This window comes from Lepidothrix coronata, unplaced genomic scaffold (genome assembly GCF_001604755.1).
Source record: "Lepidothrix coronata isolate B3197 unplaced genomic scaffold, Lepidothrix_coronata-1.0 Scaffold51, whole genome shotgun sequence".
Taxonomy (NCBI): Eukaryota; Metazoa; Chordata; class Aves; order Passeriformes; family Pipridae; genus Lepidothrix; species Lepidothrix coronata.
In genome coordinates this window covers 3,720,187-3,733,361 of record NW_016690231.1, presented here as the reverse complement: position 1 = coordinate 3,733,361, position 13,175 = coordinate 3,720,187, and the positions used below count along the sequence as shown (strand labels likewise).

At 40.8% G+C, this 13,175-nt stretch overlaps 1 protein-coding gene across 2 annotated transcripts in view; it reads right to left on the bottom strand.

The window, feature by feature from the left end:
• LOC108497631 (transmembrane protein 132D-like) overlaps window positions 1–13,175 on the bottom strand; it is a 227,925-nt gene that overhangs the window by 131,776 nt on the left and 82,974 nt on the right. For both annotated transcript variants that reach the window (XM_017815382.1, XM_017815384.1), the window contains exon 3: window positions 5,675–5,821. In XM_017815382.1, coding sequence (XP_017670871.1) covers window positions 5,675–5,821 — 147 coding nt within the window. The remainder of the gene's footprint in view (window positions 1–5,674; window positions 5,822–13,175) is intronic.

Here is a 13,175-nt window from a genome sequence, read left to right as displayed (position 1 = left end):
AACTTCAGCTCCCCCTGGGGTGTGAGCCAGTGTAACTGTGACAACGATCCCAACTCCCTGCTTCAAGTCCTAGAAAATCTGCAGATTTTGGGTTGCCACTGAAAAAGGCAGAACCCTGTCCCTGATCCCTCCTGATCCCGCTGAACCCCGACAAACAAAGGGTGCAAAAATGCACCAGACCACAGGGGTTGTGCAACTAAAGCTTCAATTGCACTTTTCAGTCCTTTTTAGCCAGGTCAGGAGTGGTAAAGATGAGGAGAAAACTGTTAACATAGCAATGTATTCTATGTGGAGCACTATTTTAGTGGATATTCTTCACCCTGCATTGCTAAAACCATAGAAAGCAACAATCTGATGCACTGCAGTAGATCCTGTCTCTGCCCTAAAACTTTTTGGTGTATTGTTACTCTTTGCACTTGACCACAGAGCAGAATAAAAGCCCTTATATTACCTCTGTGCTTATCATATTGCCTTCTAAAGAGGTGGTATCTGACTTTTTTTCCATTCAGCACAAAAAAATCCTACAGATGATGGAGGGATACCACAGGGGTATAAAAAGCTACAGGCACTACCAATAATCTCCTTTAATTTCCTGACTGTTCAGTCCTGTTGTGAACTGTTATGTCAAGTTACATTTTAGGGGTACTTCACCTTTACCAATTTCCCTGGGATGATGCTCTGAATCTCACCAAGGGCAGGCTGTTGGGAGATGGTAAATGCTACAGAACTGTACATTAATATTTCAGAAGGGTAATCACTGAATGAGGGAATCATATTCTATTTTTTTGAACTGCTTCAAAAGACCGTGTCAGCAATTCTGTGCTAATTGTCACCTTTCCCATTTCCAATAACATTATGCTCCAAACCAAAAGAACAGGAATAGCCTTCCTCTGCAAGGAGAACCCTAAATTCAGCTGAGATTAAAGGGAATCATTTCTGCAATGGCAGCTGAATTTCCCTGTGCCATCTCCCTCATGTACATGTCAGAGAGACAGGAAGAGTCCAGCTCTAAGATGCCAGAAGGCCATCTGCATGCCTTTGAAGTGCCTCCCTGCACTTTATAGTTTTAAATGAATGAGTCAAAAACAGGTGAAAAAGTTGGCTAATAATGCCTTTCTCTAATAGCTGTTGGTTAATATTTCATCTCTTTCCTTTTGATTTGATTCAAGATGATAGCCATAAACATTTTCTGTAGTGTATTAGCATTGAGTGGAATGATTTCGAGAGAGACCGAATTTCTTAATAAATAGTTTTCTGTTTAAAAAGTGAAAAAAGTGGGTCAGCCTGTAAAAGAATAGTGCACTGAGGTTTGGTTCATTCGAATTTATTTTGCCTCAACATCTCACAGGGTTCTCTCTCAGAGGGCACATTTAAGTTTTAAAATAAGAAATAGAAGCTTGCGACTAATTGCTTTCAAATAGTAGAATGTAAGCATGACTTCTGAGATGTTCAGTACTTTCACATCATCACAACATATAAAGTCTTAGAAGCCTGGAGGTTTCCAGATAACTGGAAAGAAGGAAGAAGAAAAACCCACACTGTACACTGTATGAAATTCTAAAGCTACCCTGGGTAAACATGTTTCCAGCTGATCATTACCCACATTTCTCAGAAGTATAAATGGAATTAAACTCTGGTATTTCAGAAATTAACATATCATATCTGCTTGATAATAGATATCTTAATGTACTACATCAGCATCAATGATGAGGGAATAGCAAATTTTTTAGGGCTGAATAATTATTCCTAGAAAGCAATTTTGAAACCACATAAGAGGTATCTCCCTTCTCCCCTCCCTCCTGTTCCCCCAGTAATAAAATTTATCATCAAAAAATGAACAGGAGAAACCTTTTTTGCTCAGAATTCACGTAATCAATGAATTTCTTGGGTTGCCATCATAATACCCAAAGATACAACCTAACCCAACCCTTCACCCACTCTGAGTGTCCAGCTTTTCAGATATCCCCCTTTAATATGCCCCATCTGAAAGTATACATGATTTCTGCAGTCTTTTTCTTGCTTTTATTTCATCACAATAAACTGAAGCTCATGTGACTCCCACATGATGTGATGTGACAAAACACCTCGGAATTACTTTTACTACATCGTGGGGTTTTTTTCTCTGATTGAGCAGAAATTTTTCTTTCCAAGCACTAAAATACCTCTTGTTGAGAAAGTCATGGGAGCACATGGATAGCAAGGAAAAAAAAAAATCATGGCAATCTAAAACATTAAACTATTTTTATGAGGCATTTTGATGAACACCAGCAAGAGACATAATGTAATTATTGTGGCTATTAGGCTGTTATTTATGTTAAATGTGTGGCTCTTGTTGGCTTCAGAAGTGTTTTAGCACTACAACACTCTTGAGAGTCTATCAAATGTACTGGCAGATGCAACAAGTAAGAGAATGAGGCAATAGCTCACTGCTGTTACAACATGAAAACTAAATATTAAATAACTACATTTGAAAAGGAGAAATACAGGGCACTAAGGCTAATGGCATGAATGTAATAGAAAGAAGATGTTGTGTAGGAAAATCAAAGGCAATGTTGCCATACATTTTCTGTTTCCTGTTATTATCTAATATCAAGTTAATTTCTTCTATTATAAAAGTGTTAAGAAAATTCAGCAGTGAAACACAGTATCATGAATAAATGAGATACGCAGGAACAAACGAAGGATACAGCCCAGAAAATACTGTTATTGTCTCTCACTGTGTCAATATTATCACAGACTGATTCAGTCACTTGTAGTTCAAACTGAAAATAAGGTTCTCTAATAGCAGCATCAGGTTTCAGGCAGCTTAAATCAGGAATGCCTTCAATGCTACAGAGCTGTAACCCAAAAGTGCAAGAGGAAAAGCATCAAAACAAACGCTATCCTTGCTACATTTCCAGAAAAAAAACAAAGGGAAAAGGAAATTACCAAGCAAAGCTCATCCATGATAAAATTATTTGGAGATAAGGCAGCAAATGATCATATCCAGACATTAAGGTTCTACTCAGAGATAGCCAAGCTTTGTCTATAATTATTTTTCACTTGGTTGAATCAACAGCCTCATTCCTGCCATAAGCACAGAGAACAGCAATGTAATGGAATAATCAACATTTAGGCCCAAAACTATAAACACGAATAAAATATTTTAAGAGGATCATGACACCCATTAGTATCACATCAGAACATCTTGCTTAATGCCTCCACAGCAGCTATGGACAGAGGAAAGCACTATCAATCATGTTTTGCAAATGAGGAAAATCCAATAAATCTTTATCTTTAGCCACCTCAACAATTATCCAAGCCCATCCCACCTGGCATGTTTCCAGTCCAACAGCAAACACAGAGGAAGAACAGTCAAGAATCCACATCTTCCACTTTTGACTATTCTTCTTTTCAATCATCACCAGCACAGCAAGATGCTCCATCCCAGGTACAGTGAGAAACAGCACCAATCCAAGAAAATATTCTGAAAATGCAGAACTCCTTAATCTCACTATTCTATTCTATTCTATTCTATTCCATTCTATTCCATTCCATTCCATTCCATTCCATTCCATTCCATTCACCTCATTACAGGTTAAGAAAAAGAAAGATCAGCCAACTTGTGAAGGAAATAAGTAAAGGATGGCACATACCAGGATGCACCTCCCTGATTCAATCACTGTTTAAGTGTTTCCCAAGTCACATTTCTGAGCCACTGGTTAATTCCCATCACACCATCTTCTATTTGGTTTTTTGGTCACCTGCTTGATGACAGAGGCACGGAAGATTGATGCTTCACAGGGAAGAACAGAAGTGCTGTACAGATGCTACAGGTAGTAAACCCGTCTAATAATCTCATGGGTCAACACTTAAGAGTGTTACAAAATTATTACTGCCCTAGAATGAAATCAGAAGAACTGGGGAGAACTTTGCAATTGCTTCACTGTTAAACTGGAACACCATCACAAGCCCGTAATAAGCGAGGCGCGAGAACTTCAAATCCTATTTGACAGATGGGCTTAATTAGTTATTCTCATACAGACTCACAATATTTGCTGCTAATATTCCTCCTAAAACACCCTGCTGGCTGTGATAATATTTATATGTTAATCCTGTTACGATGAGCCTTCGGTGCCAAAACCTCTCCCAGTAAAATGACGGAGATATTTCCAACCCCGCCAAGGCAACGGCTCCGGGGTTTGGGTTTGGTTTGTCACCCCACAAGTGCCTCCTTAACCCGTGAAATTACACCTGTCACAGTGAGTCAGCTTTATTAACACTATTTTCTGATCCGTGTAAAACTATCAGAAGTACGAGAGTATTGAATCTTTAGTTAATTAACATTGCCACCTTTGCATCCGTGTGATCGGATCTCTGATTTTTAAGGGGAAATTAAAGAATGTGCAGGCAGAGTTTGTCTAATTTCAAAGTGAACTATGGAAACAAATCATCTGGTAAGAGACACCAATATTTAACTGTTATCCACCCATTTGGTGGCATCAAACATCAACAGAGCTTCCCCAAAAATACTGAGCACGCTCTCTTTCCCCACCTAATGCCTGAGCTTGCTTCTTAAAATGAATAGCAAAAGAGATTAAATTTAATGATGAAAACAACACAGTGAATAATACATTGCAAATATTTTTCACTCGTTTGCAAACTGTGAGGAAGTTATCAAAAGTGAGAAAACCACAAAATCTCAGCTGGGAACTTGGGTGGAACAAGTCAAACCAGAAGTTACAGGGGAGTTACACACATACCTTGTTTTCACTTGATTTTCTTCCCAGTAAAATCTGATATGTATATGAGCTCATATTTCTTTTAATAAGCAATGCTTATACTCAGCATGTGCAAATACACAGAAGCCACAACCACTGCACGAAAAGTGGCATAATAATTTATTTTTCTGTGTACAAGGGGTCATTTTGAAGGCTTGCCACTGAATGATGAATAGTGAGGGGAAGGAAGCTGCCAAGATTCAATTCCCCCATGAGCTTGCTTTATATTTTCCTGCTGAGGAAGAGAAATCAGGCAAATGCACTCTATGGGCCCAACAAGATAAAGTGTGATGGAAAACTCATCGTTGAAATAATCTTTGATTTTGATCCAATGCCCATCTCAGTCAATGAAAATATTCACACTTGCTTCAAATAGCTTTGAACTGTGATTTTAAAGAATCTGCCTGACAGATTGTGCCAGACAGCAGGAAGCTCTGACCTTGGCATACATACACATTGCTTCTTTGACCAATGAAATTCAGTCAGGTATGAGACAATATACGGTTTAGACGAGAAAAAATCAGGATACTCTGGCAGAGGAATTGTGTAGAATCTGAGTTATAATAAGGAGAAAGTGATTTATGCCATGATTATGAAAGGAAATTTTTTCCTTCCTCTTTTCTTTTTTTCAAACTAGTCACAACCAAATTGTAAGATATGAAAGTTCTTCTAAATAATTTGTGAAAACAGTATTTCCTGCTGACTTTTAATATGAGTATTAGCAGCGAGTAACATTCTGTTCAGAGTATATGTGGTAGAATGAGCAATGCAGTACAAAATAAAGACAGCCACGGCTTTTCCCAAAGCATTTTCATCATCCACCACAGTAAAACTTATTAAAATCATGGCAAAATGCTTTGAGAAGGGAAAACAACTGTCAGTTATTAAAAGAAATACTGCTGGAAATTACCTACCTGCTTTCCGAGGCAGCAGATTTCCTCTGGCAAACAATAACAGCTGGTGCATATTTCCCAGTGTAATCCATGCTCTCTCTGATGTCCCACAAGTAGGGGCTGCTGGCTCTCACACTGAAAACATTCACACCTTTCTTCACCTTTGCCCTAGGAGAACAAGAAGATGTTTAGATGGAAAATGTCAGCTTGATCTGTTCCTTTTCTCTTCATTAATGCTCTCGTTGCTGCCCCACAGAAAATGCCACCGCTCATCAGGGTTCGACAGCGGGACAAGGGAGGGAGATGAGAGAGTTCATTAAGAATTCCATATTTTGAAGAAATGATATCAAGACAGAAATCTGATTGAACTGATGGTAATTACAGCTTTATTCATGGTGAAATCACAGGGTAGATGTGTTCTGGAGAACACTCCTCACTCCTGCTCTGCCATTACCCCCACTGTGGGCACCACTGAGCGTGTTGAGGCCCTCTCTTGTCTACAGGTTATTGTACTGGAGAATAAAGCACCATTTTTATTGTAAAAGAAGTCAGGTTGTTGCTCCTCTAGCGAGGCCTCATATTACAAGCAAAATCTACCCTTTTTCTCCTCTCTCTGGATTACTCAACGATGACATTCCGTATCTTTTCATTGTCTTTTTGAGCCCAAATATTTCTTCATTTCAATACTGTCAGGTTAATTGTTCTGTCAGCTCTGAACCTAAAAACACCTAGAAATATTTTTATTTTTCCTAAACCAAGTGATTTCTTTGGAGGTCTGTCTAACCTATAAACAATGGGCTGAACAACAGGAAAAGCTGTACGGCAAACTGTTGCTCCCATGACAAGTGGACTGGCTCCTACTGAGAACTACTTAGCATGTGCTTAGCATAATTCTTCTGGGTTTGATTATTAAAAAAATAACAACCAGAATAATAACCAGAAGTTATGAGCCAGAAGTGGAGAAGAGGAACTATATATAGAGAGATACACTTTTAAATATCTAATTCTTTTTAGAAGGTGTTGCATTCCCTAATTCTGCCTCTCTCTTTACCTAAATATGTATCTTAAGGGAGTACTGAATTAGTCCACAGGTATATAATGTTGGCCAATATACTGAATTAGGAGTTTCTGGAGTTGTTAACTTTTGGTTTCTGAATATGTTTACGAGAAGCCCATTGTGGTCAAACAGCCTTGTATGTGAGCTGTCAGAAAATGACAGTTTAATTATATTTGCTTAAAATCTCATACTCAAAATCCATTCAGTGCTTCGGTGAGTTCTCAATTCTGGGCAAAAAAACCCCAAAAAGGTATGTGATTTTTTTTTTTTGTATAAACAGCTGCTGCCATGCAGAGTTGGTAATATCAGTAAAACAAGCAGCATCAGCTCTGCCTCCACATGAAATTACTAATGGAAGTTTTGAAGGACAACATCCACACAGATGTTTTCAGAATAAAAAGCCAAAGAATTCCTTCAACTGCCTCGAACAAAAGGGATTATATCTCATTTCTTCTACCACTAACTCAACAGCAGTGGCTGTAATTTCTTTAGCACACCTGGAAGAATAAATACACGAAGGCTGCCAATTTTTGTTCAAGTTCTTCTATGCTAATTTCACGAAATGAATTTTAAGCAGGTGCAGTTACTGCTGCTAAACCTCAGACATCCCTCAGGACAAGAGATCAATGGTCAAAGAAGAGTGGAAATTAAACTACATTCCTGACTTCTCAAGAGAAGGAGGCAGAAAAAGGCCACACAATCTGGATAAAACATTTTTCAGCACATGTCTTTGGCTAGTCCTGGTGACCAGCATCTGGTCCTGCCTTTCTGTTCACCTCAAAGAAAGGAAAACTTCTGAGTGTCAGCTAAGACCAGTGACAGAAAAATTTTTCCCACTTCACAGGGAAATGCGGGTGGCTGACATCCTTCCAAGCTAAGCTGGCTGTGATTAAGAAACTCACCCCCACCCTCTTCCAGCTCTGGGAAGGGTTTGCTGTAGTTGGTGATGGCCAAGAGAAGGTATCAGTGTGGGATTTGGGTGACCTGAGTTTATGGATTTGAAACCCCTCAATGGAGCCAACTGGCTCTAGGGCAGGACAGCACCCGAGTCACTCACAGCCAGACACTGCTGAGAGAGGGGCTGCTTTCATTGCACAAAGTCTGGGGCTTCTGCTGCAAGGCTGGCCCCTCAGCTTTTCAACAACAGATTATATTGACCCTACAACAGCTATGCTTTTATAGGTTTTATTAACAAAACTGGTAGGGAATCAAGAAAAAAGCAGCCTTAGCCCAGAGCACAGCCTGCCTTGCTCAGCTGGCACACAGGCAATAGCTGTACTGCAGCTGAAAAAGCTGTGCAGGGTCTCAGTACAGCTCAGCAAACACTTACACACTGAAAATTGAAATGTCTCACTTTTATCTTAAAAAGCATTAAATAAGAGCACAAATTCAGACATAACTGACACCGCCCCTTGTTTTCTGTCTGGATTCCTTTAAATGCCAGGGTGAGGAGGTAAACCAGAAAAAGGGACACAAAACCAGTAGGAAAAGCTGAGTTTGTTTATCCTTGGCATTCACTTTATCCAGTGACAAACTGCCATCCTGCACTAATTTCTGAGGTTTCAAACAAATGCAGATTCTTGTGTACGCTCCTTGGGGTAATTGCCAGTCTGTGGATCAGGATTTCTTTGAAGAGATAAGGTCTAATTTAGTCACCTATGAAAAGCACCAACCCCCTAATTTTACTGAAAACAGTAACACAAGATTGTGTTTCTCTACAGAATTAGAAGTTAGGAACTCCTTTTGAGGAACCAGATTAACATACTTCTATAATTAGCACAGAAGCTTCAATTCCTCGACCCCAGGAAATGGTTTTTTCCTCCAGTATGTCTCAGTGCTGTGTTTTCCACTGTTGGGCAATTGCAGAATTTTATTCACCCAATCCACAATGGCAGCAGCATTTTGCAATTACCGAAGAATGACCTGGATGAAACAGGGTTAATAATAACTGAAGGTGCGTTTTTTGCCAGCAAATAAAACTGAAGATACCTGAGGTGAAAAGACTATGACTGCTGCCAGATCTCAATTACTTTCTTGCAAATCTGCTTTATTGAATTGCCTGGCTGTCACAGGGCACACGGGGTCTTCGACCCCTCAGCTGCTCTCCAGAGTGCTCATGAGACAGCCTCTCAGTTCAGCCACAGTTCAGCCTGAGATTTCTCAGCTGCAATACACAAAAAAGGTGTATGACAAAGCTTTTTCATATATTTGCTCACAATTAACAGTCTAAGTACAACAGATTGTGCATTTGCTTAAAACACTGTGGCAGAGCTGCAGCAAGTAAAGTTGTTTGAGTATTTTGTGCCCAATTTGGGTCAGATTCTACTTCGCAAAGAGGAGGAAAGAAAGGCTGCAAACATCTCAGTCGTGGGCTGGTCTTGGGTTGTTTCTTTTCTAACAAGCAGCCTATCCAAGTAAACACTTCCACAGGTATTCCTACAAGCTGTTATTTACCTCTGGATCACTGCTCACAGCGCAGCACATCAGTTACTGAGGCTCCTGAGCAGCTCACCACTTGCACCAAATCAATCGTGGCAAACAAAGCCCTTGGGAGTCCACAACCCCTGAAAACATGTCAGTGCTGACAGGGTACAAGTCAAGGGAAGGGAGAAGGAAAAAAAAACCGCTGAAGGAACTCCCAGGATCAATACATCACAACTGAAATCAAGGAAATACATTACCTAAGTGCATAAAGATAGTGATTCCCAATTCTATCTCATGACCCACTAAACACTATGTTTACTCTAGTGATAGAAGAGGCTGCAACTCCAATTAAAATGCAGGCAATGTCCTCTCTCATTTATCAAAGTGTCTGGTTTAGCATCTCCCAGTCTTTGCAGTTTACAACCAGTTAGCGCTTAGCTTTCAGCCCATGTCATTACTGCGGGCTGGTAATGGCTGTGAAATTGTTACTTAAGTGTTGTATAAAGTGGAACAGCTGGCTGGTGAAAAATAACAGCATTACAGCACCCGTGCTGCCAAGTGCCACGGTACAATGTCACAAAGTGTCTGCTTTGAAGCACCGCAGGGAAAGGCAAAGACGACGGAGAGATCCCACACACAACCTCGCCCCCGGGACGTGCAGGAGATCAAAGCCAAGGAGTGTGGAGGGGCCACGGACGCCCTGCCACAGGCAGGACTTCCCTTTCCACTTTTCACTCCCGACAATGTCCTGCATGCAGCGTACAGACATCACACACCCCTCCAGCCCAACACAAAGCGCAAACAAACAGGGAATCCAACCCTTAAACAGCTCTAAATAGAGATGCTTTGGACCCATGACATTGAATTTAGGTTTTTTTATTGCTGTAAGCGCTCAGGGCAAAGATCTGCGGGAACTTTTCATGCTCCTTCCGAGGAAGCGGAATACTTTCAACATCAAAGGGATGAGAAGAAAAGGGAGGCTGTTAACAGAGGTGCTACCACCGGGTATCATCTTGTCACCAGTGGTGACTAGAAGGTGGCAGATAAATCGTGTGCAGAGGGGGACGTTTCTGAGAGCTTCCAGGCACTGCACAGGCACTGCAGTGGGCTCTGAATTTGCCTCGTCACCATATCTGCCCAAAGCGTTCCAGGAATAACTCGAAGGGGGTTCTATTTTTGTTTATCTTCAGTGCTTTTTTTTCCTGCCCAGAGCCTATTCTTAACCCAGCAGTGGAGAAAGAACAAAGCAGTGCTCAGCTATACAGGATGGCAACCTTCCCTTTGCTAATGTCCACCTCCTTTGGACAGCAGTGACAGGAGTAAGAAGGGTGGGAGAGGCTTTTTTCCCCCAGCAGCCCATTTCAAACCGAAGACGAGAAAAATGTGAGCAGAAATGGGCCTGACCAGAGCTTTTCATGTCATGAAACAAAGAAATCAGGTCAGTTTTTACTCACTGGAAAGTCAAATGCTGATCTAAGTCAGCAGCAAAACATTCCCTGCAAGAAACCCTGAAAGTATTCACGGTCCTAACCTGGAAATGGCCAGCGTTGCCCAGAGCCCATTTCTGCTGATGGCTATGCCATGGGTTGCTCTGCACACAGGCTCTTTCCACTGACATCACCTCTTGATTCAATAACAAATTACTGCTGCTGGAAGTGGAAACATCCAGTCTGTCCCTCCTGGAGCTCCCCTGTGCTCGCCTGGAAGAGGCTTGAAGAGCAAAAATAGCCATTCTCCAGATGCCAACCATGAGCTGACAGACCTCATCAGGGTCTTTCTGAAGATCAGAATTAAATGTCAGGCCTAAAAATCAGGTAGTGTGGGACCAGATGCTACCATGGGATCTAAAATCTAGATAGCAATTTTGGAATGACTAAGCTGTAGATCTATTCAAAGAATTCCCAGGTAACTGTCTCTTGCTGGCAAATGAGTGCAGAATGATCACTGTTAATGCTCTGGGAACATTAAATGCAGTCATCCTCTGCAGTATCTGAGGTCATTCTGTTGCTGTACGTTGCTTAAATGAGACCATTTTGATACCAGAACACTTCAGTCTGACATTTACATCCTGATGTTTCACCGCCTGCACAGAACCTCCTCCCCTCTCAGAGGCTTCTGTGCTCAAAGAATCGTATTAAAATGCACTAAAACATCAGGAAGCAATGGAAAACAGCAAGAAATTTTCTGTCTTTACTTCAGGACAGCCTTTTTTAAAATTTTGGAGTACTAAAATTAAAGGCAACATAGGAAGGACAGTTTTGTGAATGCTAGAAAAGCTCGTAAGCTCATGAATAGCACTGGAATGGGAATTATGTTAGAGAGCACATCAGAATTAACAACAGTATGAGGGTGAAGCATGGAGTCAAGTTCCCTAGTGAAAGCAAAATCAAGAGTTAATTCAAGGTATAGCCACTCCCTTTGTCTTTCCACTCTCCCTAGAAATCCAAACTTAGGGCAAACTCTGCACCTGTTTGAGAGGCCCTCGATAGATCAGATCAAATTAACCATTCCACAGTGCAAGGGGGACTGGCTGGAATTTGTGCTTCCAGCATTTCCATCTCAAATTTTATGTACAACATTAGGGCGCCGCTAAACTCATCCACTTTAAGGCCACACTCTTCTTTTGCCTCCGGCTGCAGCTTCATTACTTTTTATGGCTGGAGCTAACACAGGACAGAATTTGAGCCCGAAAGAGATTCATCTCTTTGAACATCAGTCAAAAATAAAATGTGCCTGTCATTGAGAAAACAGGCAGAACTCAGCCCATTTTTGTTGGACTTGGGGCTTATTTGCGGTGAGCGAATGAAAACCGAGTGTAAAAACGCTTCCTGGATCTCTATCTATTATGAACCCCTGAAGAAATTTAGACCATTAGAAACAAAAATTGTTCCCCTCTCAGAAACAAGCCTTCCTAACCCTTTCAATGGAAGCATTTGAGAAGGGCCCATTTAAGCAAAGTGTCTTAGAACTGACTGAACAGAACTGCACCTTCCTCGGAGCCACAGCAATGACATATCACAAAAAAATAGGTCATGTAGTAAGACACTTCATGCTAACCACCTGAATGGCTGGTTTTAATCCCATTATTAATTTTGGCACGGCTAACAAAAGGCAGGATTTGGATGCTGTGATTTAGTGTGCAGAGCTGGCTTCTGCAAGGCTTTTTTTTTGTTCTGTTCTCCCCATCGAATACTTGATGTACAAACCAGTGTTGTCAGTTGTTTTCAGAGAAGATGCCTCAAAGTTTCTTCAGATTACACTAATAGTTTCACTGATTGAAAATCCACAGCAGAAGAGAGTCGGGAGTCCCTGAGATACTGATGGAGTTAGAATAATTTATAGAGAGCGGTCTAGCACAACATAAGCTATTTAAAACTGTATGATATACCCACAAACTCTTATTAAGGTCTGTGGTTTTCAGCCCTGCGAGACAGAAACCGGTTATCATTATGCATCACCATGAAAGCAGATTAAAATTAAATCAATCTGTTTATCTATGGGTTTGCAATGCAGCTTTTCCAAAGCATAACAGATTCTCCATCTAATTAACATTTCAGGAGGAAAAACCGTTCCACCCAGACACTAAGCCACCCTCATTCAAATGTAGGTATTACAAAAACAGAGCCCAGGTGGATTTATAACAAAATTTAATTAGTGAAAGGGCACGAGACCCATTTAGGCTTCAGAAGTTGAATCGTGCATACCAGGAGTTCAGTAAAATAGATCTCTCTGTAATATGTATCTCATGGACTGGATAAAATTGCCTGTTGTGCTTAAAGTTTGTGTGCATGCACACAGGTGCATATGTATGCACACCTGACACACGGATTTAGATCATATTCAAAAATAAAGTCCTTGTCAAAAACATGGTTTGCAAGATGTAAAACACACGAGCCTCTGGAGAGCTAAAAGGAAAGGATGCATACAAATCAATTTAAAGCAGAAACAAACACAGAGCTTGTAGCTCTGACCTCTATTTACTTCCCAAACAAGCCATGAGAGGGGCCCAATCCCCAGTGGGAAGCAGAACTGGATCCTTGT